A 26,429-nucleotide genomic window follows, 5' to 3' on the forward strand; every position below is an offset into this window, starting at 1 on the left:
CCTGAAGGAACACTGGCTAGGGATGGGAGGGCAGTTCAGCATCCATGGCCCAGTCAGCCTCTCTGCTGAGCCTTTCAAGATGGGGGCCAGTCAGTGCCCATTGTGCTGCTGGGTTTTATAATGTGGACACATTTCTGGGGCGGGGACGGGAATGCTGCCACTAGTAAGCTCTGGAGCTCTCTCCTGTCCCCACGCTGCGGGCGGATTGAAGGCAAGTTCGGTTCTGTAGCAGTGGAAGTGGCAGGGCTGTCCGTGCGCTGGCAGGGCCAGGTTCTCTAGAGTGACACTGGCGGGTGTATCAGAGTCAGCACCAGGGCTGCATTAGCTTTCACTTGTAGGTTCAGAGCTAAGGAACATGTTCCTTCCTTTTTTTCTTTCTTGGAAAACCAGGAAGAAATAGGGAACTTTGCACCAAAAGGTTAAATAACAAACCCCTCACGAGTCCGTTAGCTTGTGCAGCAATTATTGAGCTAACATGCAAGCCACTAATGGTGAGGGGACCCCATCCTCCACCTCCCTCTCAGCAGTTGCACCATCCCTTGGTGAAAGGTCCTGACCAGGGTTGCCAAGGCTCCCTGAGGACCTGATCTGACGCCTGCTGAACAGCTACTGATGGCAATGGGAGAAGGATCGGGCCTTTTGACTGGAGACTATCGTCAGCACAGGGGTCCTTGAGGGTTATGGAACTAGCTAAATGCTGGCATGTGGCTTAATGCTCTGGCCTTCTGCAAAGAGGGCGCAAGTGTCAGAGGGGTGCAGAGCGTGTATCTGAATGAAATCTGTGTGCTACGATATGTTGTGAATTATACCTGATAGGACGCGCACAAAACTGCTGCGAATTATACCTGATAGGTCACGCACAGTTCGAATCTAGGCTGAGGCACATGAACAAAGTCCACAACTGCAGAGTTTCCAAAAAACATTAAGTTTATTACGCTCGAGCGTGTTGCCCCCCTGCTAGTCAGGAGGGGACCCCGAATACAGATTATACAAAGGTTATATACCTTTTAGCAAAGCATGTTGCCCTTGTGCATCGGAAACTTCAGCCAATAAACAAACCCTTTTCTTATCTACCACCTATCCCTGCTTGGTGCATTCCTCGTGCTATACCAGTATGTTAATTACACAGCATGGTCCTAAAGCCATGCATCAGTAACTTTTATTATCAGGATGGGAGAGGAGGGGAAACAGGGGAGTTTAGAGGTGTGGGTTTGGGTTGCTCGGGATGAGAGGATGGGTGTGGGGGTGGGGAGGGTTGTTTAGAAATAGAGCTGAAGGTGTGGGTGGTAGGTGATGATTAGGGGATTCATGGCATCTGGCATGTTGTTGTCATTATCTTACTCGTAGTCTGAGGTGGAGCTGAGTGGGGATGAGCGTGTGGGGGGAATGCAGGTGCAATGGGCTGCAGGCTGGCGGGTGATAGTTAACTGGGGAGATAAAACTGGGAGGATAAGCAGGGAATGATATAGTCTCCTGGATGGTTTCTGATACTTCTAATTGTTTCGTCTCTCCCCTCTCCCCCACTTCTGAACCAGCCGAATCCCTCCAAGCACATGGAATTCCTACGAGTAATGATAATGGTGATCTGGTGATTGTGGTTTTGGTGACAAGAAAAATGCCTTCCTGCGAAAGAAAGAGAAACAGCAGCTGCTTTCCCACAGGGGTTGGAGCCACCAAAGGGGCAGGAGACTGCCTCAGCACAGAGTGTGGGGCTGGCAGCAGGAGGGGAGAGAGTGCTACGTGTTTCTGGTACAGCAGTGAGGGTCTCCTGGTGCACTAGTCTGTTTGGGTGGAGGAGACATTAGCATTCTCCTGGCCTGCAGATTTCCAGGCGTTTAGAACCCAGCTGGGCCTTAGGACAGGACTTATGAGAAAAATGTGATCATCGCAATAAAAAAAAATAAATCAGACCCTATATTTGGTATTGATTAAAAGAATGTCTGGATTCTGAGAGATGTTGTTCCCCATTTACAAGTCCAAACCTGCTTTGGTTAGCAACATGAAACCAGACCAAAATATCAGGCATTCTCCCCACAGATGCCATGTTCCTCAGCACCTCCCAGCCATCCTACTCCCCACCCCTGCAGCAGTTCCTCTTTCTTTCCCACGGCTGTTATTTCTGGAGGGGGGTAGGAAAGGGTGTCTCTGAGAGGTATGGGGCTGGCTCTAGGGAATTCTTTCCAGAATCTTCTTCTGAGCCTCAGGTTTCTTTGATTTTTCTCAAGCGCTGGCTTTGGTTCTAAATCTGGAAATGTGTCAGTGATGTTTTCACTTGTTGGAGAGATTAAAGGGACAGTCAAGATTTAAACCAGCAGACATGGTTAAAAATATGATATTAGAATGTCACATGGCATGTTTAAAACTCACAGAACTGTAAAAGTCCAAGTCACTTTTCCCCAGTAATCTCCTATTTGCTTTAAACCCTGAATTTCACTCCTCCTGTGCAGTGACATTAGCCAGATCACTTTCACTTCCTCATTCTTGACACTTTCCCTTGCTAGTCACTAGGCACTAGCCCATGGCTAAACTGCCAGGAAGGCTTTAAAGCTAAACAAAAATGTTTTTCCATTCAGTTAATGGAAACCTTGCTGTTAATAAGAATATTGACATTGACCTCATTCGGAAAGCGCTTTGAAATCTACTGATGAAAAGCACTATCTAAGAGTTAGGTATTATTGTATTACTGTAATTTTATTATTAAGTTTTGAAAAACATTTTTCTCACACAATCTAAATTCCAGCACAAATGACTTGACACTGTCCCTTTAAGAGTTTGTCTCTCCCCAAGCTGTTCCTCTTCTACCAGGATAGTGCAAGTGATGTCACAGTGGTGAATTAGTAATGTTGCAATCACTGCCGTGATGATGTCACAAACATGGAGTTATGACCTCACTGGAGAAAAGAGTGGAGAACTCTTCTTTAACAAAGTATTTGCGATAACAGAAGAGAAGCAGGGAAACAACCAGACAATGGAGCCTCATGCACTAGTGGGATCTTGTTTTTACTTTGATCTGGCGGGATATTCCCTCTTCATTACTTCTAGGGAGTCCCAAGTGTAAACCAAAGGGGATTTTCCTGGAAAGGAGCCAGTACAGGGAGAAGTGTTGAATAGTTAATATCTTCCCCACACTGACCCTGGTTCTGAAGAGCCTCCTTTAACTTGTCCTGAAGGTAGTGACCTCACATGGGTTTTGTGAAGCGTGAGCAGTGTTTATGAACCATAAAGAGAACCTTGAACAAATGGAGCTAGAGGACAGAGTGTTATTATATCATAACAAATCCATGGCCATTGAGTACTTAACAGCATGAGCAAGGAGAGAACTCGGATACTCCCACTCCAAAAGCATAGAGCCCTAGCACTTGAGCTAAAGGTGACTCTCCATTAGCTGACAGCACTATAGGGACTATGGCCCATAGTGAAACAGGTCTGATTCTGCTGTGCAGAGGGCAGTGACTGCATGCATAGACAGACAGACACACATATGCCAATTTGTTACAGTATTATCATTATTGACTGACTTGGTGTCTCATTTCTCCTGTATGCTGTGGGCATCGATACAGTTCAATATGTCCTAGACAATGGCTGTGTGTGTGTAATCACTGTTTCCGTGAAACTGAATCTGTGCCATTCACAGGGGAGATGCAGTTATTTCCTGGGGGGAAACTGTTGGGGGTGGCACGTTCTTGGGGTGCAGTTGCTGCATGTATAGAATCCTTTTGCCACCTGCTGATTCACCTTCTTAACAAACTGTCTGATGAGAGAGCTGACTCCATGCAGCTATTGAGCTAAAAAAATTTCCCAGCTGCTGGGCTAGAAATGCACAAGTGATGTCCTGGCTTGGCTGATTTCTCAGAAGGGGGTCGCTTGCTATGGGGGAAAATGTCACTTTGAAGTGGGTCTGATCAGAATCCTGGGTTTTTTCCCTGTCCTTCTCGCTCCCTCTCTTGTGCTTCTCCCTCATTCCCTCTCTTCTTTCTCTCCCCTTCTTTCCATCCTGTGACCCCTTTCTTGCCCTCTCTCTCCTCTTCCCTCTGCCCGGAAGCTTGACATCGCTGTTCTACGGGGAGCAGAGCGAGAAGGAGAAATCTCCGTCGGAGACCAGCCCACCGGATATCGATAACAAAGATGTGGTGAGTCTTAGTGGGATGTGGGAGGGAAATTAGCTCCATCCTGTGCAAAGAGGAGCTCTCTTTACTACAGGGAGCCCAGGTTTAAAATTAGATTAGGTCACCAGTCTGAAGTTTCCTGTTTAATATGAACCAATGGTGGAGCCAGGAGCTGCTCTTTGTTTTCCTGGGAAGCAGCAGTTTTCTAATTCTCTTACAGTGAGTGTTAGTGTTTGGGAAATCCCCACCCCACCCCATTGCTCTAGCACCAGGGGATCTATTGTTGGTGGCAGCAGTGGGAGTGTTAGAGTAGACAGCACACTGGTGCTTTTGCCATTGTGTCTTCTAGATCCGTTCCCAACAGGGTTAGACAACACGGTGGTAGAAACTCCTGAGTACTGTCTATGTCAGTACTCCTTACATGGAAGATTTTCCTACATTTCCCAGGGTAGATGCAGCTTGTCTGTCTCTCATTCCCTCTCCTCCATCTCTCCATTGCCCTGCTCTCGCTCTCTCAGCATGTTTGTCATACAGAAAGATTTAAGATCTGGCTAACAAAAAGATGATCCCCAAAAGTGGCTTTGGCCATGGCTCTGGTGACATTCCTGGCATCTCCTCTTCTTCTCCACAGCAGGTCTTGGCCATTTACTGGGAATTCTCCTGTTTCCCTCTGATTCGTGACCCTGTTCACTTGTCATTGGGTGGAGGGGGGGACGTACATTTCATGGGGTCAAGTCAAATGAAAGCCCATGGGAGTGGCCTGTATCCTGCAGAGGGCGAATTGCCCCAGGGAGGTAAGCTCCTCCCCAGGGCTAATGCCCTTGTGAAGTCCTTGGAAGGGGACTGCTGTGCTGTCGAAGGACCTGTCCTTCAGAGGAGCCCTGGAGCTGAGGTCTGCCATGCCAGCCAGTGCGAAGGAACGCTGCTTGAGTCTGTCCTTGGATTCTGCAGGATTCAAGCCCCTGTCATCCCCACCTACCATACTTCTCAAACCTGCTCCCAGATCTCTGCAGTGATGGGGCTTGCCTGACCTAGCCTCTGCCCTGGCTGCTCTTGCTGTGAAGACAAATTCCCTAATCTCCAGCCTAGACATTTTCTTCCATCACTTCAGGGCCATCCCTCCTTGTCCTTCCATCTCCTGAGAGCATTAATAATTCCCTTCATTCACTTGTACTGTCACCCTGATGGCTTCTGTAGGCTGTGATCATGTCCCCCCAGAGTCATCTTTATTCTAGGCAGTGCTAGCCAGATTCATGCCCAGCGATTTCCCCCAGAAGGAATGTGATCCGGTGCATTTATCTGTCGGCTCCTCTCTGCTCTCCTCGTACGTCTTCTCCCGTCCCTTAGCCTCTCTCAGCTGGCTGCTACCTGGATGCTAAAGGTCCTGTGGCATTTTCAGAAAAACAGAGGTGATCACCTCCGTGTTCTGTCCTCATTGACACTAGTTGTGCTGTCAGAGCTGGTCACTGAGTGCAGATCAGCAGCTCTGTTAGTTTAGCAATAGTTGCCTTGTGGCCAGCCCCTGACTGCCCCCCTTGGCCACAATGACCGCACAGCTGCTCCCTGGTTCCCCGCAATGTGAAGCACTCTGAGGCCACATTCCACTTCTGGTACCTTGGTTTGCTCTCAACCAGCTGATCCTATTTATCTTACCTTCCAGGGATTCTGCTCCTGGCTCATTTCCATCTACCAAATGAAGTAAGTACATGTCCTTTCCTGTCTGCATTGGATGGCAGCTAACTGGCCTCCCTCTGCCTTTCCATGTATCCAAGACACCATCACCAGTGAATATCCCGGTGCTGCTGTATCTGCTTGGCATCCCTTGATCAGAAAGCACCTCCCCTGGAGGGGGAGGGGAATATGGGTTTTTTGTTCATTACACCCTGCTCTCCCTTTTGCGCTGTCCCATCTCCCCTCTGCCCTGGTTCTGGTGAGTGCTTCCCTCCCACCCTGAGGGGCATTCAGGAGGCCCACAACATACCTGAAGTTCAGAAAAAGTTTGACAGACTTCTCCCCTCCCACCCTCATTTTTGTGGTGCCCTTGGTTCTGATCAGGTCCCAAAGAGTGAAGCACTGCCCAAAAAGTCTGTTCTCAGGGCCAGTGGGGATCAGAACGGGCTGGAACTCCCCTGAGAGAGACCAGACACAGGGGCTTCCCACCTCTCATTTAGCAGAGTTGGCTAGTTCAGGAAAGCGTCCAGATTTGTTGGTGATTCACTGGCTGGACTCTCCAAATGCTGGGAGATCACCATCCCTTCTTGTGTCCATCCAGGGATCCGGTCCATGGAATGTCAGGAACATCCTATTGTGTGGGAGTTAGAGATGGAGACGTCCAATTAGGTGCCTCCAGGGGCTAGTGCAGGATTGTTCCTTTCAGTGTATGTTCCAGGGCTTTGTCCAAGCCCAGGTTAAATGTCCCAAATGATGGGGCTCCCTCCCAGCCCTTCCCTTGGGGACCAGTCTGCAACCCTCTAGACGTCCCAGATGTCCCATTCCACAGGTGCCAGAATGCCATCCTCCAGGGAGAGACTTGGAGCACTCTCCTCCTGAATCCCTTATGTGCTCTCAGGAGGGATGGCCTGAGTTTGAGCCCTGCAGTATTTGGGGCTGGTGCTTTCCACTGGAGAGTGGGGGGGCCATGCCCCCTGAGCAGGGAGGGCTATCTCACATCACCTGCACTAACACACCATCCGCCTCTGTATCGGTAAGGGATGAGGAGCTTCAGAGCAAGTGTGGGATCGACGCCACCACCTACCTCTCTTTCCAGCGCCACATCCTGGTGCTGGTCATGATCGTCTGTGTGCTCTCTGTGGCCGTCATCCTGCCCGTCAACTTCTCTGGGGACCTCTTGGGTAGGTAATTCTCCAAGCCCACTGGTTGATCCCAGTGGCAGGGCACAGATCTCCACAGCACATGGGTGGGCATCATGCACCAAGCCGGATGGGGGAATGATGACGCTGTCAGTTAGTTGGGAAGGTGGAATTCTGGATAAGGTGTGGTGCCCGGAAAATTGGTCCAGTGCAGGGGGTCATGCCTGGGAGATTGGCCCCACGGGGTGTGGGTTGGTGGCCAGCTGTGGAGTATAGGAAATGGGAGAGACCAGAGAAGCTTTGGGGCTTGCAGGAGGAGGCCAGGAGAAACCCCAAGGAAGCAGCAGAGAGGAAGGAGCCAGGAGGGGAATCATAGAATATCAGGGTTGGAAGGGACCCCAGAGGGTCATCTAGTCCAACCCCCTGCTCAAAGCAGGACCAATTCCCAGTTAAATCACCCAGGCATCTGTCAGGGACCCAGGCATCTGTCACGCGGGAGCTGTTTGTATTCTGGGCCTGAACTGCTTGAGATGCGCGGCACTCCCATGACCTCCATGCTTCCCCTCTTCTCTTCCAGGAAGCAGTCCAGCTCATTTTGGCCGGACGACCATCACCAACGTCCCAACACAGTACGTTCCCCCCACACCTTGCAGCCGCACTCTCTGCCGCTTGAGGGGATGTCTGCCAGGGGCACAGGGTTAGACCATCAGCAGTGTGGGGACTGGCCCCTGGGACCAGGGACAGGGTTTACTTTTACATGATTCCTAAAGATCCTAAAGATGTATAAGTAGGGGCATAGCGAGCAGATCGAGGGACGTGATCGTTCCCCTCTATTCGACATTGGTGAGGCCTCATCTGGAGTACTGTGTGCAGTTTTGGGCCCCACACTTCAAGAAGGATGTGGATAAATTGGAGAGAGTCCAGCGAAGGGCAACAAAAATGATTAGGGGTCTGGAACACATGAGTTATGAGGAGAGGCTGAGGGAGCTGGGATTGTTTAGCCTGCAGAAGAGAAGAATGAGGGGGGATTTGATAGCTGCTTTCAACTACCTGAAAGGGGGTTCCAAAGAGGATGGCTCTAGACTGTTCTCAATGGTAGCAGATGACAGAACGAGGAGTAATGGTCTCAAGTTGCAGTGGGGGAGGTTTAGATTGGATATTAGGAAAAACTTTTTCACTAAGAGGGTGGTGAAACACTGGAATGCGTTACCTAGGGAGGTGGTAGAATCTCCTTCCTTAGAGGTTTTTAAGGTCAGGCTTGACAAAGCCCTGGCTGGGATGATTTAACTGGGAATTGGTCCTGCTTCGAGCAGGGGGTTGGACTAGATGACCTTCTGGGGTCCCTTCCAACCCTGATATTCTATGATTCTATGATTCTATGATCCCCATGTCTGATGCCCTGCAAAGACGTGTGAGCACCTGATGGCCAGACATGGACAGCTGTCCAAGAAGAGATGGGAGCCAGCACTCCTACACCATGCACTATAGCACCTCCTGCTGGAACTGCCATAGCTTGGAGCTAGCACCTCCCCAGCCAGCATTCCTACCCCATTCAGTACAGCACCTCCTGCTGGGATGGGTTTGGTCTGGAGCAGCTTGAGTTTACAAGTTCTCCTGCCTCATTCCTCCAGCAGCTCAGCTAGTGCTCCTGCAGCATTCCCTCTGGTGCTCCCTATGGAAGAGGCTAGGACTGCAATAACTGAACTTCCAGCAGCTCACCCTCCTGCACCCATTCCTTACAGGACCTTGTGCTGGAAGAGGCTGGGACTGCAGCAGCTATGAGCATGGACGCTATGTGCTTTTGGTTTGCACCGTGATGGGCAGATAGCTTGCCCTCCAGGTGGAGGGGAGGGCGGGACTGCAGTGGGTTTGACTGATCTCCAGTAGGGGTTCTGCTTTGTTAGGATGCAGATCTGTTCCTTTTTCTTGCCAGAGACCGTCTCCTGTGGCTGCATAGTATCTTCGCTCTCATCTATTTCATTATCACCATCCTCTGTATGGCTCATCACTCTGTCCAGCTCGAATACAAGGAAGATGAGAAGGTAAGCTGCCCCCAATCCTCTTCTGCCCCTCCCAACCCAAGGGGGGACCCTGCACAACTTTACTTGTCCTTTGCCCAATCAAGTTGAAACTTGTTTGTGCTGCTATCGAGGGACTGACCTCAACCCACATCCAAGCAGTGTAAGAGGTGGTAGGGTCTAGTGGTTACAGCAGGGGCCTGGGAGTCAGAGGCTATTCCCAGCACTGGGAGGGTGTATGCTTGAGTAATTAGAGCCTGGAATTAGAAGTCAGGACTCCTGGTTCTGTTCCTACCTCTTAAAGGGGTTATAGTGAGCTGGCTGGGGACTGGGAATCAGGACTCCTGGATTCTATCCCAGCTTTGCCACCAATTCACAGGATGATCTTGTACCAGTCTCTGTGCATCATTTTTGTCCGTCTGTGCAATGGAAGAGATTATACTGACCTTCCTTCCAGGGAGAATGGGAGGTGCTGCAGAGGCAGGAGTATTGTGAATGCCAGACAGAGCATGGTTTTGCTCCCCAATCCCTTTGTCTCAGCTCTTCTTCTCCTCTCCCAGGTCGCCCGGACACTGATGGTCACCCGGATTCCCAAGGAGATCACAGACTCCTCCCTTCTCATCAAGCATTTTCAGTGAGTAGAACCGCAGGCAGCTGCTTGATCTGTGCCCATCTCTATGAGCTTCCCTGCCCCTGGTTCTGCTGATTCTTGATGACTCACTGGAGGGAGGCAGGTCGGGATGCCCATGGTCTGGAGGAAGGGCGAAAACATTAGAGGAACATCAGTGTGGAAAGCAGGTGATGGTGCCAGCAGCCAAAGGTCTCAGATAATGAAGACAGTGGTTCTGCCCCCTGCTGGCTGCCATGGCAAAGGCAGGTATAGAAAATGCAGTTATCCTTCCTCTTCTCATCCAACATTGCCCAGGAAGACTCACCTCCTGGGGGTTGGTAAGTGCCTGGGGATAGAAGGCTGTCCCCCTCTGCAATCCCAGCTCTCCCTTCCTTGAGGAGCTGGGGATGAGGAGCCAGTGGGGCTGGGAGAAGCGAGTGGTTTGAGTCTCTTCAGTCTCCTGGAGGGGAGAGTCTCACATGTCTGTCTGCATATGTGCCCCCCAGCGAGGCCTATCCCAGCTGTACCGTCACCAACGTCCAGTTCTGCTTTGATGTTCGCAAGCTGATGAAGCTGGATGGAGAGAGGTGAGTCTGCCCTGGGGCCTTGGTGCCTTGAACTCCTTAGGAGTCCCATGGAGCTATCCCGTGATGCCTGCACATCACCCACAGATGGACTCAGGAGTCTGTATGCACACTGCCTCTGCAGGCTTTCCGGAGCCGTCATCCTGCCTGGATCTACTTTACCCTGTAAAAGAACAGTCCTATAAGCCGGGGGAGCACCCCCACATTGCCCGCATGGCCTCAGGAGTCCCAGGTGATGGTGGGGAGAAATCTCATGCCTTGGCCTCCCTTGGCATTTGAGGCTTCTTTATTTGAGGTTCCTGGTGGCCTTGCCTGTCTGGCAGGCTGTGCCTGGGGTACCTTAGGTCTCTCTAGTGCTAGTGAGCACTGTCCCCTCCTAGTGTTGGCATGGCACCAGGCCCCCATGCCAGGAGGAGCGTGCCCAGCAGGATGGGCATATCAGGCTTCCTCCTCTGTCCCTGTCCACCATGGTACGTATGGCGTATTCTGGCCTGGTGTGCTGTAGGTGGCATGTTCTGGAAGACAAAGGGAGCATCTGGGTGTATATGGAAAAAAGGCTCCTTTCCAACAAATTAGGGGAGCTGCTTTCTTTTCTGGGAGGCCTCATGAAGTGTCCTCTCCGGTCCCATTCCTGGCAGGCGCAAGGCAATGAAGGGACGACTTTACTTCACCACCAAGGCACAGAAAGAGGGGAAAATCATGATCAAAACTCACCCTTGCGCCCGCATCTTCTGCTGCCGCAGCTGCGGCTTCGAGCAGGTAGGAGATCGGAGGGGTGGGGGTGGGGGGCCGGATAACACTCGCCCCCAGCGACCCCCAGGCACCTGATCAGAGATTCTCTTACAGCTTCCCCTCCCCCCACTGCTCTGCTTCTGTGACAGCCACTGAACGGTGCTGTTCCCCAGTCTCCTTCCCACCATGCATACTGGAGGATGGAGGCTCAGGAGAATGAGCCCCAGCATCTCACACTGGCTGAGATGGGCCAGGGGAACTCTCAGGGCAAGAGGGAGGTTTCCACAGATCAACAAACGACCCACAGAATCAGCGGGTTTAATTGGCAGCCAGGCACGCACGCGCGCTCACCGGAACCTGAATTGTGCATTTAGGAAACACTCGCCTGCTACTGCCCTCTACGGGCACAAACTGTCACTTGCAGCTGTTATTCCAACGCAGACAGCTGTCTCCTTGACACAGACCTTAGTGTTGTTCTTTTGCAAGCAGTGTGTCTTCCTGGAGAGAGTGGAATGACGCACGCTTACTCTCACTTTCACACCCCGCCATGGCTGACTCACTGCAGCTGTGCATCCTGGGTTAGCATTTGTCAGCTGTTGAACACTGTTTCTTAATATTTCTTCCTGCAGTATACAAAGGCCACGATCAGTATCAGGGTCCCGTTGTGCTAGGTGCTGTACGTGCCCACAGAAAAACATAGGCTGTGACACTCAAAGCCCCCGATCCTGCAAGTTGCTCCTCACTGTCAGACCCCTGTGTGCACCAGCATAGACCTGCCCACACAGAGCAGCTTCGTTCAGGGGGCGGGCCTGACGAGACAGGGAACACCTGAAGGACATTGGGAGAGGGATACAATCAGATAGAGTCAGGTTTAAAATCCATAGGTGCATTTTCAGGTTCTTTCCTGACAGTTACGCAGTGTAAGGGCCAGCTCTCCCTCTGTGCCCCTTGCATCGTTCACTGGCTGGTGTCTCATAGGCACCACACCTGGGGTGAGTCCAGAGGAGTGATCTGAAGGAGGAGGCCGTAGTGATCTAAGGGTTCAATGCCCCCTGGTTCTGCTGCTGTTTCTTAAGGTGAAGGTAGACAAGGTGGGGGCCAGATGCTCTCAGTCAATGTCCTTTATCCCAGCGAGGGGTGATGCTGGGGTTAAACATACTCATGGTGGTGGGAGTTTCAGCTTTAGGATGTTCCCAAACACTGTCTCCTTAAATCCTGCATCAATGCATCTTCTGCCCTAGCTTGGACCACAGGCCCCAACTCCCTCCTGGAATCCTTATTTCCCTCACATGGGTGAGGGAGGAGCCTGGACATACAAAACCAGCTCCTCTCATTCCCACTGGTAGTTTGCTCCATGACTGCCAGTCCAGGTGTTGATGTGGCAGCCCCCAGATTTCATCTCCAGTGGTCTGCTGGGAGGTGAGTCCCCATCTCTCTGGGAGGAGAGCTCCTTTTAAAGTGATCTTTCCTCTCCCCTGCAGGTGGATGCTGAGCAGTACTATGGGGAGCTGGAGGAGAAACTGACCGATGAGTTCAATGCTGAGCGCAACCGCATTACGCTCAAGCGTCTTGACATGGCCTTCGTCACTTTCCAGGATGAGAGGATGACAGCAGTGTGAGTGCCAGGCTCAACGAGAGCCAGGCTGAGGCCCTGCTAGCTAGAACGGCCCTCTAGGCAGCCTGAAAATAACTTTCCCCTCCCCATGGGAAATGAACCTGAAATTCACACAGCTCTGGGGTGTAAATATAAAAATAACAAGCAGCTTCGGCTTCTCTAGCACTTTCCCCTGCTGGGTTTGGGACCAAGAATGGTTCGTCCGTTCCTGCTTCAGAGCCAGCAGGGGTGCCCACCGTCAGTGGCCCTGGTGCTTTGAGGCCATCAAGGGGCGCTGTGAGTATTTCCATGGTTCCGCATGGACTCTGATTTTCAGTAAGCTAAACCCAAATGATTGTTTAGTCTCATTTGGACTCTGCCCATCATATCAGCAGAGGAAATGACCTCTGAGTTTGGCAGAAGGCCACAGCCTATGATTGTGGGAAGAATGTTTAGGGTGGCAGAGATCCTGAACCCCTTCCCCCCTGCTCCCCCCAGCTCTTCTCATATATGGGAGCAGGAATCTGTCCCGTGAGCCAAGGTCTCCTCTTCTCCTCTCTCCTGTAGGATTTTGAAGGATTACAGTCGCATCCACTGCCGCAGGCACCCACAGCAATCCTCCGTGACCACGGTGGTAAAGTCCCACAGCTGGGGCGTCCGCTATGCCCCCGCCCCCAGTGACATCATCTGGTAAATCCCCACACAGCTGGATGGAGGGGGCACCAGGGCATGAGGTGGATCCAAGGGTTTAATTCTCCCAGACCTTGTGCTGGTCCTCCTGGTCCCTGGGGATGCCCCCAGTTCCAGGTTGGACAGTGCAGGGGACAGTTGTGTTGAGATGGGGTGGGATGGGGACTAATAGCAGGAAACCCAAAAGCAGAAGCCCTGGAATAATCGGAAAGGATGGGGTCTACGTGGGGGGGGCAGCGGGGGAGGTATAGGGCAGAGTGAGCATGAGAGCCGGGGGTCAGGCTGCTGAAGTGGGGAGAGCCCCTTCCCTGCCGGGTACCAAGAGGGACACCCCAGCCACCTGCACCGCTGTGCCTTTCCCTGTGCTCCAACTGCTGGATACTCTCTCATAGGGAGAATTTATCTGTCCGTGGCACATCATGGTGGGTGCGATTTGTGCTCCTCAATTTCTGCCTCTTCATCCTCCTCTTCTTCCTCACCACACCTGCCATCGTTGTCAACACCATAGACATGTTCAACGTGACGCGGCCGGTGGAGAGCCTCAAGGTAGCCGATTCCTGTGGGGCTCTGTCTGCTGGACTCAGGGACCCACCTGGGAGGTTACCCATCTCCGAGCTTGCCTGAGGAGGGGCGGGTGTGTGCTGTCCGAGAAGAGCAGGGCATGCCTCTTCTCTGCACTCTCCATGAGTGGGATGGGTGTCTTCTTGGCAGGCAGAAAGGGAGAGCCCACATGGTTGGCAGCCACATGTCCCTGATGGAGGCATCCTCGGGTCCTGTCTCTCTGTGTGGGGTTATGTGTGCCCCTCCCAGGGTATGGGGTCACTGCCTGGGAGGCATAGGGAGCCAGTGAGGCAGGGCAGCTTTGTGAGTGTGCCAAAACAATGGAGGTGGGGGGGGCACCATTACAGACTTCACCAAGTGCTGGGCTGCTCCAGAGCTGCCATTAATCCAGCCCCTTCCTCCCCAGTAATCTGTGACCTGTAGCCGGGGGCCTGGGTGCTTTCTCTGTCCCAGTCAAGCCTTCTGTCCTCAGCCTCTCCTCCCCTCCAGTAGTGGAGCGAGTGTCCAAGGGCCTCCCACCAGCCAGGCAGGGTCCTGAGCTTGTCTCCGGTCTCTCCCCTCCCCAGAATCCCGTCCTCACCCAGTTCTTCCCCACGCTGCTGCTCTGGGCCTTCTCTGTGTTCCTGCCCTTCGTCGTGTACTATTCCGCCTTCTTTGAGTCACACTGGACCAGGTAACTCACAGCCTATACACTTTGACCTTTCACGCCGGGGCCTGCCTCCCCCCTCGGAATCACTCAGGATCTGGAGCTGAATGAAAACCCCAGTAGGTACCATTTAGTCCATCTGCAGGGGTCAGGGAGGGATTGGTCCCTGCAGTCTGTTCCGCAGGGCGCTGTCCAGTCCCTCCCTGAGGAGACAGTTCCGTGCCCTGGGAGATGGCTGCCTCTGCCCTCGTCTGCCCTAGTCAGGTCACTGTGCTAGGTGCCATGCTGCTTGCTCCCGCCTCCGCTGGTCAGCAGGCACCTGGCGTCTGCACACACAAATGCTTCAGTGCTCTCGGCTCTGTTCCAAACAGGCTCTGAATTTCCAGGACAAGTGAGGCCAAATGGCTCCCAGCGCAGTCGTTCCCGTGCCTGTGGGGATGGAGGTGCAGGCGCCCACCTTTTTAAAAATGACCTGCTACCAGGGTGGGGGGTCAAAGCTGCCCCACTTGATGAACGTCCTGTAGTCCCCTCTCTTCTCCCTTTATCTATGCCCCTCGCTTTAAACCTGCCCCCGGGCTGCACTAATGCCTCCCCATGGCCTCAAGCAGCAATCCAGCTGTGGTTGGCCAGCTGCGTTCCCCCTCCGCTCCCGTCACAATGCCCCACTCAGCAGCACCCCCTGCAGGTGGCCCAAGCCACCCAGTGTCCCCAGCCATGCTCCTTCCATTGGCATCCCCTGCGAGTGCCACATCTTCTCCCCCTGAGCACAGAACGTGTGCCTCCAGTCTCCAGCACTGAATGTCCTGAGCTGATGATCCAACCGTGACTCGTGGGTGAGTGGTAAAGCTGGCCATTGCCGTTTGTGAGCTACAGTCAGATTTCCAGCTGCAAATACTGTCATGGGAAATGGGGAGAATTACAGAGAGACAGTGGGATTTGGGGGGTGGGGGGCTCCCCAGATGGCTTCACCACACCCTGTTCCCCCACCGTGGCCTCTGCATAGTTTAGGGAAAGAATCCCCACCTTCCTCAGTTAGTGCTCTGCTCCAACAGTTAGCGCTCTGCTCCAACAGAGCAGCATCCCCTTTGAGGACAGTCTGATTCCCCAGTGCAGCACTGGACCCAAGCCCTAAGCATCTCTCCCTCCAGCTTCTCTTCTGTCTCCAAAATGTATAAAGATCTTTTCCTTTTTCTGTAGGTCGAATGAAAATCAGGTCACGATGCACAAGTGTTACTTCTTTCTGGTGTTCATGGTGATCATCCTGCCCTCGCTGGGGCTGACCAGGTACCACCCACGTGTACAGCCCTCCTCATTTGCTGGCAGACTGGGAATTATGTCCATGTCCCTGGAGCTCTTCATCCTGAGGGATCAACCCCAAAGCATTTTGCAGAGACTGTGTGTGCAGGGATCACTTCACCCACTACTGAAATGCAGCCGCCTCTGAAATGGAACACAGCATCTCTTAGCACTCAGCAATTCTACACACCAGTTATGGCAGAAAGTGTATGGAATCCATTTGAAACATAATAGGAAAATAGGGAAAAAGCATGGAATTGCCCATGGCCCAACTGACCAGGATGCCAAGATTAACTCCCTGACTCTTGGGCAATGTGCCATCATGTCTTTAATAACCATGTGTATTCCAGGGGGCATCATTGTTCCAGCTCCTCTGAAAGTCTGCCACCGCACAGCATCCCTGAGAGCAGTAACTCGTTAAAGAGCAAAAATATCTTACAGATTAATAGCTGGTTATTTATCATTCTCTGTGCTGTTGCTCCTTGGCCAACGCCAGTCGATGGCTTTAGGGACTGTGGAATGGCCCCGTTTGTCTTTGAGAGAGAACTGACCATCTCCCTCTGGGGAATTTCCTGGTCCATTGATTGATAGTGTGTATCAAACAGAAATGGCAAAAACAGTACAGCTACTCAGAGGCTATTGCATTTGCAGAGACTCCTGCTGAGACCCAACTAGCCAGCCGTTTAGCCAGAAAGCACTTGCTCCTCCCCTCTCTGCACGTTTGTTGTCTGTTCCCGGGACTGTCCTGTCCCCAAACTCTCCCCTGGTGAGCCCCTCAGCCCAAGGACCCCCAGCTGCACAGCCCCCTCCTTCCTGAGTATGAGCTAGATCAAGTGACCCTGGGTATTAACCCCTCTCTTGTTCAGCTGATCTGCAAAGGAACTCCTTAGCCAGGTGTATATGTGAGCCTTGTTCTCAGGTCTAGCCAAGCTGTGATCAATTCTGGATCCTGGGGTTGGGGCAAAGGTGGTTTTAATCACCTTTGGGGTTTCCTTATTCTAGAGCCGGCTGGGATCCAGTTTGGTTTCCAGCACAACTTAAAGAAGCCGTGGGGCTGACCTAACTTGCCCTCAGCTGCCTGTGGCATCAAGGGGTTGTTCAAGCAGCTGGGACTAGTCAGAGCATCGAGATCCTTCAGTCATATCCCTGATGCCAATGGGTTTATGCCACCTATGGATTCTGGCTATGCTGGGGCAATTGCCAAGCAGTTAGTGGCCCTTTGCTCAGCTGGAGATGTGCAAACAGACCAAAGCATCAAGCCAAGAGGGCTCTGCAGGAGCAGCAGCCACTCCAGTAAGATTTTGGCACGGCTCCTTTGTAGGTTTAACCCTTTCTGTGGCGACTTCCAGGTCTTGTAACCAGGTCCTTCAGTAATTGCCACCTTTGAGAGAACAGTGTTTTCCAGCATTTGCGCCATGTGGACCAGCTGTTCCTTCCCAGACCAGCCTTGGTTATTATCATTAGTGTTATTATTCACACAATGCCAGAACAAAACAGGCTGAGCACGTTCCACACCAAGGTCAGGCCCCGTGCCAAAGGGAAATCCAGAGATGGGTGGGGGCAAGGTGTGCTGCAAGACTTTTCCCTGCTCTCTGCATGTGCGTACATGCGTGTGCATGCAAGAGACAGAGAGAGAGAGAGAAAGAGACTCTTGCCTATATGCCCTGGATATTCTCTCTTGTCTGTATAACACACGTCTAACCAGCTCCTGTTCTCCCTTCTCTTATCCAGTTTAGATCTTTTCTTCCACTGGCTCTTTGACATTCACTTCTTGGATGAGGCAAATATCAAGTTCCAGTGAGTACTGGCGGGCCCTGAACATGTGTGGAGCCGTGTTTGTGTGGGGATGTGCGTACACGTGTCGATTAGGGGGAGCTGCATGCACAGCTGAGTGTGTATGGGGGCAGAGGAATTGCATTTTGCACTGTCAGTGTTTTGGTTGCAGTGTTGTGGATGCCCCAAGTTTTGGACCCCATTTCTGAGCAATCCCCTGAGCAGAAGGGGCTGCAAGCTCATGGACCCAGCAATCCTGCAGCTGTCACCCCCTGCACTGCTGCGCAGCAGCTTGGAGTGATTCGGGCATGAGTCCTGCAGCCACCAGCCTGGCACAGCTCTTCTCTGGCCATCTGCTTGGGGCACATCTCATTCTCTTCCCTCCTTGTTGTTTCCGGGGGCAGGTGTGTTTTCCTCCCTGATAACGGCGCTTTTTTTGTCAACTACGTCATCACGTCCAGCCTGATCGGGACAGCCATGGAGCTGCTGCGCATCCCCAGCCTCATCGTCTACGCAGCCCGCCTCTGCTTTGCCAAGTCGGAGCCAGAGCGGCTCCACATCAAGCGGGTACGTGGCTCCACTCCTTGCACTCCTTGCACACCTGCACCCACATGTTGCCCAGCTGCCACACCCCTCCTGGGCTCTCAGACCCACCAGAGCCTGTCTCCACTGTCCTGGCCAGAAACTCAACGTCTTATACTCAGGAGGGTGGGGCTCTGGTCCCAATGCCTCTGGGGAGAGACCCGTGGCCTAGGGCTGCTCCAGGAGGTGGGGCTCTGGTTAGAGTGACCAGGTATCCAGTTTTCGACCAGAACACCAAGTCGAAAAGGGACCTTGGCGGCTGTGGTCAGCACCGTCGACCAGGCCATTAAAAGTCTGGTCGGCAATGCTGCGGTGCTAAGGCAGGCTAGTCCCTACCTGTCCTGGCTCCATGCTGCGCCCCGGAAGCAATCAGTAGGTCCGCCTCCTAGGCAGGGAGGCCATGGGGCTCTGCACACTGCCCTTGCCCCGAGCAACGGCTCCACACCCCCATTGGCTGGGAACCGCGGCCTGTGGGAGCTGCGGGGGTGGTGCCTGTGGGCGAGAGCAGCACACAGAGCTGCCTGCCGCACCTCCACCTAGGAGTCGGACTTGCTGACCGCTTCCAGGGCACAGCGTGGTGCCAGGACAAACAGGAAGCCCGCCTTAGTCCCTCCATTGCACTACTGACGGGGAGCTGCCGGAGGTAAGCCCGCACCCCAACCCCCTGCCCCATCCCTGAGCCCTCCCAAACCCAGATTCTCCTCCTGCACCCCAAACCCCTCATCCCCAGCCCCACCCCAGAGCCTGCACTCCCAGATGGAACCCTCACCCCCCTGAACTCCAACCCCCTACCCCGCAGCCCCCTCCCATACCCTCACCCCCTTCTCCACCCCAATCCCCTGCTCCAGTCCAGAGCCCCCTCCCACACCCTGAACCTCTCTGCCCCACCCCTCAGCCTGGACCCCCCACTCCTGCACCCCAAACCCCCTCATCCCCGGCCCCACCCCAGAGCTCACACCCTCAGCCAGAGCCCACACACCAACCCTGTGCCCCAGCAGGAAGCCTCCTCCCACACCCTGTACCCCTCATTTCTGGCCGCACCTCAGAGCCTGCACCCCCTGTTAGAGCCCTCACCCCCTCCTGCACCCCAACCCCCTGCCCCAGCCCAGTGAAAATGAGTGAGCGGGGAGAGAGTGAGCCACTGAGGGAGGGAGAATGTAGCGAGCAGGGGAGCAGGGCCCTGGAGAAGGGGCAGGGAAGGAGGCGGGGCCTCAGGGAAGGGGCAGGGCTAAGGTGTTAGGTTTTGTGAGATTCAAAAGTTGGCAACTCTAGCTCTGGTCCCAGTGCTGGGGACAGGCTTGTTGCTGGAGGCTGCTGCAGGACGCTTGGCTTTGGTTCCAGTCCCTCTGTGGCTGGCAGGGGTAAGCTGTGCAGAGGAAGCAATCGGTGCAGGTCTGGGAAGCCACCGCGGCAAGGGAGTACATCATGTTGCTCAGTAGTGACCCCACTGGCTGTGTGAAGAGCAGCAGCGCCCGGCTCTGAAGGAGAATCCCTTCCATGGTCAGCAGGCAATGGCTGCGTCATGGTGCCTGGGTGGCTTACACAGGAAGAAAGGAAGCATAAAGGACTAGGAGTTGCTGCCAGGCCCTGGAAGAGATGCTGGGGAGCGTGGGGTTGAGGGAAGGCAATGGGCTGGGAGATCTGGGGTCAGTTCCTGGCTCTGCCACAGACTCTGTGGGTGAACTGGGACAAGGCCTGTCATCTCTCGGTGCCTCAGTTTCCCATCTGTGATGTGGGGGCAATACATCCTTTCTCTGCCTTCCGTCTGTCCATGCAGAGTGCGAGCTCTCTAGGAGAGGAGCTGTCTCCACCATGCGTATGTGCAGTGCCTAGTGGGAGGGGCCCCGATCTCAGTTGAGGCCTCCAGCCAGTGTGGTAACACACACGGTAGTACCAGGCTGGAGGCAGCAGGGTAACTGGGCTGTTGATTGTGCCTCAGAGCCAAGCCTATGAGTTCCAGTTTGGGCTGGAGTACGCCTGGACGTGCTGCATCTTTGCTGTCGTCATGACCTACAGCATCACCTGCCCCATCATCGTTCCCTTTGGTGAGTGGATGTACCAGTCCTGTGAGCTTCGAGCCCGGCCCTCAGCTGTCTCACCATCTCCTCTGGGCCTGGCCCCGGGGCTGGAAGCTGCCTCACCCACACCCATGTTCCCAGGAGAGTCTGTTTGCTTCCTTGGGAGGTGAGCTGATCATCAGAAGGCAGCTCTGTCTGGTCTCATTGGCCTCCTGCTGAAACACCCCCCCCGCCCCCGCCCCCACACACACACTGTCATGCAGCGACTGGGGAACCAGCCCTGGTACAGAGAAGTGAGCAGGGATCAGCTGCCAAATCCCTTGGCCCAAAACTTCATCACTGGCATCAATTCCATGGACTGTTCTCCTTGGCCCAGTCCCTCATCCCCTCTCCTAGCCGTGGTGCTCTCGCTTCACCCCCGTTTGTCCAGTGGTGGCACCTGTCCTGATCCTCCTTCATCCTCCTGGCCCAGGTTTGCTCTACATGCTGCTGAAGCACATGGTCGATCGCTACAACATTTACTACGTGTACATCCCCACCAAGCTGAACCAGCGCATCCACTCGGCGGCCGTCAGCCAGGTGGTGGTGGCGCCCATCCTCTGCATGTTTTGGCTGCTCTTCTTCTCTGTCTTGCGTCTAGGTAGGGTGGACTCAGGGCAGGGACTCCTCCAGCCTAGACCTTATCTGTATCAGGGCTCACTTCTCTAGGGGACAAGCAGCCAGCTAGTGACCATCGCCTTCTCGTCAGGAACAGGAGGAGGGGGAATGGGGCGGACAGGGAGAAAATAAATGGGGAAAGGGTAATGTTGGGGAGATCTCGACGGAACTCACCGTGTGGGGGGAGGGCTCAGCCAGATGTGGGGGAGACCTTGGCTGGTACTTGTGGGGGGTACTCAGTCAGATGTGGGGAGATCTTGGCTGCTACTCAGAGTGGGGGAGATCTCAGCTAGTACTTAGGGGGGGCCTTAGCCAGAGGTGGGAGCGATATTGGCTGGTACTCAGGGTGGAGGGGCTCAGGCAGATGTGGGGGAGATCTCGGCTGGTACTCAGAAGCTCTTGTGGCTGGTAGGAAGTGAAGCTGGTGGACTCTGATGCAGACTCCCATGCTGGCTGGCTGTTTTTCTCTGCTCTAGGTCCCATCCGTCCCATCACCCTCTTTACCTTCGTGGTTCTTCTATCCTGCATCCTCTTCTCTTTCTTTGGCCTGTGTCTGAAGAAGCTACAGCCAAGGAAGCCCTCCAGCTACCAGGTGAGAGAGGGAAAGCAGCCACTTTGGTCCCAGGATCTGACTCATCGTCTCTTTGTCCTGTTTGTCTGTGTCTTGCCTCTCAGGGGGTCCATATGTACTGAGATGCCTGACGATTTAGTTGCGTCTGGAGCAGACACAGGGCTGACTCCCCTGGTGCTGCGCAGAGCATCCCCCCTCTGTCCATTCACCATCACCAGCTTTGGGTGTGTCTGTGCTGCAGTTAGCCATCTCTGTGAGCTGTAAAACCAGCTGTGGGTCCATCTCTGGGCAGGTATCTCTGATGGGCGTGGTCAGCTCAGTTAATCCTAGCTCTCAGTGGCTGCAAATGTGATCCCCTCCCTCTCCAACCCCATGGTCTCAAAGGGCTGTATGAGGGTGTGTTCCTGGGGTTTGCCCCCACCACTTTGGGGAGCTGCTGCCTCCCTCCCGGACTGCTTCATCTTCTCCCCCCATCTTCCGGCAGATGTCCGAGCAGTCAGAAGGCACCTTCAACGACACAGAAAGAAGCAGCATCTCCTCAACCCCTAACTCAAATGTGAGTATATCCGCTCCCCCGCCTGCCTCCCACCCCCTCCCTGGCCTCACGCACCAGACACCTCGCTTCGGGAGTCAGCTTCATGCAGCGTCAAAACACTCTGACGCAACCAACCACTAATGCCTGAGACCAGGAGCACTGCACTGAGACTCTCACGGTGACCCAGACGTGCCTCTACCCCGCCATAGCCACGCATCTCCTGGTGCACAGCTCTTGTGAATGAGGGTAATACACTCACACGCCCCAACCTCATTGGCCAATCAAATCCCGCCTTTCGTCCAGCCTGGATTCTGAGTGGGAGCGGTGTCTCTTTCTGATCCTCGCCTCTAGCCCATTGTCTGCTTTGTGCCCCAGATGTTCGTGGCCACGGTGCTGCAGGAGCCGGAGCTGAGCCTGACGCCGGCTGCCTCCCCAGCTCACCAGTCCTACGGCACAATGGGCAACCGGCTGGAGCCGGTGGAGAACAGCGAGGAGGGTGGCCTGCAGAGCTTTGAAACGGAGCTGGAGACTGTGGAGGGCGAATTCAGAACCGGGCCCATACTGGAGGACCAGGTCCATTACCACTGAGCAGCCTCCCGCAGTGGCAACACCAGCTGGACAGAAACACCGACATCAAGTATTGAGAACGGGGAGGAAACTCCATCTTTTAGGCCCCAAGCTTCCTGATCTGCCATGTGGACCCTGCCGCCAGCTCTCAGGCCCTGGCGAGGGTCCAGTGCCGCTAACTGGACCAGAACCAACCCTGCTGAAGGAGCAGCGGCTTTCCTGGCCTCCGAGAGCCCAAGCCCCAGTGCTGGGGCGGTGGCCTCCTGCTCATGCACACAGATAATACTGGGGTCTAGGGTGCAGTGGTGGAGACAGAACTGAACTGAGGGAGAGACCCCAGGAGGCCTCCTGCTTCCATCCTGTGCTCCAGCTCTGAGCAACTGGAGCCGATGGCTAATTCATCTCATGCTAAGTAGCCTGCCTGCCATCTCCTGGCTTTCCCCTCTCCTGGAGTCAGGGTCAGTCGCAACAGACCTCAGACACCCGTCGTTGCTTTCCCCACCTTTCCCTCTGGTTCAGCATCTCTTTGGAAAGGAGGGGTGTAGTAGAGCGAGTGGCCCCCAGACACTGGGGCTGGGGGTGCACAGACCCATTGCGCCAGGGCAGACGTGGCTGTGAACCTTTTTTATCAACATATTTGGGGAGATTGGGAGGTGGGCATGGGGAACGGGCTTGTTCTCCTGCTGCCAAGGGAAAATGCCCAGAGAGCACCGATGAACGTGTCCAATGCAGACGCAAAGGCCTGCAGCTCCTTGGCTGCCACAGGAGCCAGCCAGACTCAAGTGCAGATGCCAAACCCATAGCTTTGTGGTGCGCTCACTCGCTGCCCCAAGGAGCAAGACAGGGGAGTTGCCCTTTTAACTGGGCCCCAGCGCCAGGCCTGAGTGTCGTCTGTTCCTTCCCCCCATGTCTGCTTGTGGCTATGTGTGTGAACGTTGTCTGTCTTTGGGGCTCCTTGCACCTTGGTTCAGTGTCAGATACAGAGCCTGTCACCTGGTTCCCCATAGCACAGGGTAAGGGAGAGAGAGAGATATGGTGGGCACCAGGGGGAGAGTGCTGAGGCTAGGATGAAATAACAGGCAGCGAAAGGAGAATCGTGTGCCCTGAAGCATTAACGCTTTGTACAGCACCATATTGCAGACTGCCGGCTCTTTGGGCATGACCTCCGGCGATGCATGTAGTCTCCAAGGGCTTAAGTAAAGAGGCAGCTAGGAGTAGTGGGGGGCTCTATACATGCAGTGGCTTATGCATGTGATTGAACAAGCACCTTTGGGGAACCCTTCTGGGAAATCTCTGGGCGGGAAAACCTTTGCCCCCATCGCCTGGACTGGAGAACACATGGAGCAGCCTCATGAAAGCTTGTTTCGGCTGGCCCTGCAGTAAAACGGGGGCAATATGGTTGCAGGTGGCTCAGTGAGGGATCCGGATGTGGTGGGGGGCAGGTGGGAATGGGGAAATCTGGATGCACAGGGGCTCGTTTTGGGGTGGAGGGGTTCCAAGTGCAGGGCAAGGGCCAGGTGCTGAGGGCTCATCAGGGTGGTCTAGATACCGGGGGCGGGGGCTCATCAGGGTGGGGGTTTGAGTGCAGTGGGGGGATGGGCTGGCTGCAGGGGTGGGGGAGTCTATATTGGGGGGGTCTCAGCAGGGAGTCTGGATGCAGGGAAGCTCCAGCTGCAGGGGGTGAGGCTCTGCAGGGTGGGAGTATGGGTGTGGGCTTCTCGGGGGGGGGGGGGGTCCTGGGGCAGATGCACAGGGGTTAGGCAGACTAGGGAGCAGCACCAAGTACAGTGACCCCCCCCCCTTCCACACCCCCTATGGCTGAGGAATGATGGTGGCAGGAACGGGGGGGGGTGCAGAGCATCCTGCAGCCAGCAGAGGTGGCAGGGGGCTGAGGCGGCTTGGGACTATCAGCTGAACCAGTGCGCCTGCGCTGCTGGGGGGGGTGGGGCGTGCGTGTGTGTGTGTACGCGTGCACACAAGTGTAATGGCTTGTGACTTCCCTTTGCTTCCCCCTCAAAAAGTCATTTTTCTGCAGGGAAGCAAAAACAAATCAGCTGGGGACATGAATGCTGCGCGCACACAGTGGCACAGAGTTCCCCCAGGCTGACGCGACAGCCGAGCCTGGTAGGTACATAGCTCAACCTTCTCTGAGCTGTGCGGCTGCAGGCTCCGTTCAGCCCTGCCAGCAACTTGCCTCAAGTTGCCGGGTGGCGGGAGGGAGGGAGGGAGGTATGTGAGCTGCCCTCTGAGCGCATTACAGAGTCCCATCCATCACCGCAGCCAACAAATAAAACCGTGAATGTAAAACAAAGGGTGTGAGATTAAAAAAATATGTTGGCTCCCCTACTGCCCTCAAGGCAGCCATGATGCCACAACCCTCTCGCAGGAACTGGGCTCCGGCCCCACAGGCAGGACAGTTACCACTCCCCATGCCCAGAGCCGGGCTGGCTGTGGGGATGATGCTGGTGCACAAATGAGGATCCAAGCAAAAGCGAGTGGGCCTGGTTCCCCCCCTTAGTGTGGTTAGAAGGGCCGTGGTTTGTGTGTGTGTGTGAGAGAGAGAGCACAGGGGACAGGCAGGAGGGGGAGCGTTTGGTGCTTAGCCTCTAAGAACTGTTCTCCAGTGAGCACAAGGTGGGTACGGTAAGCCGGGCAGCCTGTCTGCGCCCTTGAGGGGAGTGGGGGTGGGGGGCTCAGCTCCTCAGGGCCAGGCTCCAGCCTCCCAGGCTTATGTACTGTGGCCCAGGCACCACTACTGCATCACATTAGCCCTCAGTCATGCCCACGGGTGCCAGACGGAGCATTCTGATGGGTAGCATGGGACAGCGGCAGTGAAAAGTCATAGTAGCACTGAGGCCAGGGGAAGCAACTCCCAAGAATGGGACTTAGGATGGCAAAATTGGAGGGGGGCAGGGGGAAATGAGCTCTAAAAGCAGAGATGCTGGTGTGATGGGTCACCTTCCCATTGTCTGCGTGCACATGGCCACATCACAAACCCCTCCTGTGCTCAGTGCTTGGAGCACTGTTGGTGTCTGAGATCCCATCATAACCCTCACCCCCAGCAGCCAGTCAGCCAAACACTCATCTGTCCCTTTGCCCATACACCCACATCCATTCCTCACCTCATACATCCCTGTGCACCCAGTGGTGTCTGCACAGCTCCACCCACCTCACCCCAGCCAGCTACTCCCTGGCCACCCCATCCCACTGTGCCCCTGTCTAACCTCACTCTGTGCTGTCACCATCCCCCGGTTGGTCTGGCCCAGTTCTGGGGGAAGGTGGATTGTTCCTTATGCTGCCTCTCCTGTTGGAGACAGTTTGATGCTATCAGCACCTGATCAACTAACCTCAACGCCTCTCTCTCTCTTTTGCTGTTTCTCTGGTATGGAAGCAAAGTGCCTGTGAGTGGCACGGTGTCCTTGAGGAGCTCTGGCTCCTTGTCTGACTTTCCCTTGGCTGTCACACTATAGGAATGTGCCAGAGTTCTGTACCTTTCTTGTTATTTATTGCTATGACCGTGCCTTGAATAAAATGACTTCGCCCAGCCCTGGCCTGCAGTTAATGGCACCTGTTTACACTGCACCACACTCACCTAAGCAGCAGGAAAGGCAGGGAGGTGTGATGTGAAGGACATCGGCTCTGGGGGCATCCACACAGGGTTGCTGTTACTGTGCATAAACAACCCAGCCCATTTTTAAATCCAGGGCTTACATTTGCTCTCTGGCCTCTTACAGCAGTGAGTGCTATGGGGTACTCACTGCAAGAAGACATGGCTCCTCCCCCTTGGTCTAATTTACTGCCCTCTAATAGAGATGAGGTGCTCAGGAAAATAGCTCCCCTTCCTGGCAGCCTATCTGGCCCAGCACTGCGTGACACAGTTCCATCATGTCAAATAAACTGATTCTGCTCACGGACTCCCATCTGGGCTGCAGACTGGACTGACCCAGCACCTGTTCCCTCAGACTCATACTCAGGCTGCAAGTGGTTGGAATGTGATCTCCATAGGAAAGACCTCAATTGGACTATTTGGGTCCTTTCTGTAATATACTGAATGTCCCAGAGTGTGGGACAGGTCCAGG

General features: G+C 54.3%; 1 protein-coding gene across 11 annotated transcripts in view; it reads left to right on the top strand.

Moving 5' to 3' along the window:
- The window catches only part of TMEM63C (transmembrane protein 63C), a 78,162-nt gene extending 54,262 nt beyond the window's left edge, over nucleotides 1-23,900 (top strand). For 8 of the 11 annotated variants that reach the window (XM_073349277.1, XM_073349275.1, XM_073349270.1 and 5 more), the window contains 20 exons: nucleotides 4,043-4,130; nucleotides 5,767-5,804; nucleotides 6,816-6,958; nucleotides 7,494-7,545; nucleotides 8,850-8,958; nucleotides 9,495-9,568; nucleotides 10,051-10,131; nucleotides 10,767-10,887; nucleotides 12,342-12,475; nucleotides 13,022-13,144; nucleotides 13,537-13,690; nucleotides 14,272-14,378; nucleotides 15,549-15,635; nucleotides 17,379-17,444; nucleotides 17,825-17,987; nucleotides 19,942-20,047; nucleotides 20,493-20,660; nucleotides 21,154-21,269; nucleotides 21,733-21,804; nucleotides 22,159-23,900. In XM_073349277.1, the coding sequence (XP_073205378.1) occupies nucleotides 4,043-4,130; nucleotides 5,767-5,804; nucleotides 6,816-6,958; nucleotides 7,494-7,545; nucleotides 8,850-8,958; nucleotides 9,495-9,568; nucleotides 10,051-10,131; nucleotides 10,767-10,887; nucleotides 12,342-12,475; nucleotides 13,022-13,144; nucleotides 13,537-13,690; nucleotides 14,272-14,378; nucleotides 15,549-15,635; nucleotides 17,379-17,444; nucleotides 17,825-17,987; nucleotides 19,942-20,047; nucleotides 20,493-20,660; nucleotides 21,154-21,269; nucleotides 21,733-21,804; nucleotides 22,159-22,371 (2,215 nt within the window). In that variant the 3' untranslated portion in view covers nucleotides 22,372-23,900. The remainder of the gene's footprint in view (nucleotides 1-4,042; nucleotides 4,131-5,766; nucleotides 5,805-6,815; nucleotides 6,959-7,493; nucleotides 7,546-8,849; nucleotides 8,959-9,494; nucleotides 9,569-10,050; nucleotides 10,132-10,766; nucleotides 10,888-12,341; nucleotides 12,476-13,021; nucleotides 13,145-13,536; nucleotides 13,691-14,271; nucleotides 14,379-15,548; nucleotides 15,636-17,378; nucleotides 17,445-17,824; nucleotides 17,988-19,941; nucleotides 20,048-20,492; nucleotides 20,661-21,153; nucleotides 21,270-21,732; nucleotides 21,805-22,158) is intronic. The other 3 variants (XM_073349278.1, XM_073349279.1, XM_073349280.1) reach the window with 3 other exon arrangements.
- Nucleotides 23,901-26,429: the final 2,529 nt, after the last annotated feature.

Source organism: Lepidochelys kempii, chromosome 6 (genome assembly GCF_965140265.1).
Source record: "Lepidochelys kempii isolate rLepKem1 chromosome 6, rLepKem1.hap2, whole genome shotgun sequence".
NCBI lineage: Eukaryota > Metazoa > Chordata > Testudines > Cheloniidae > Lepidochelys > Lepidochelys kempii.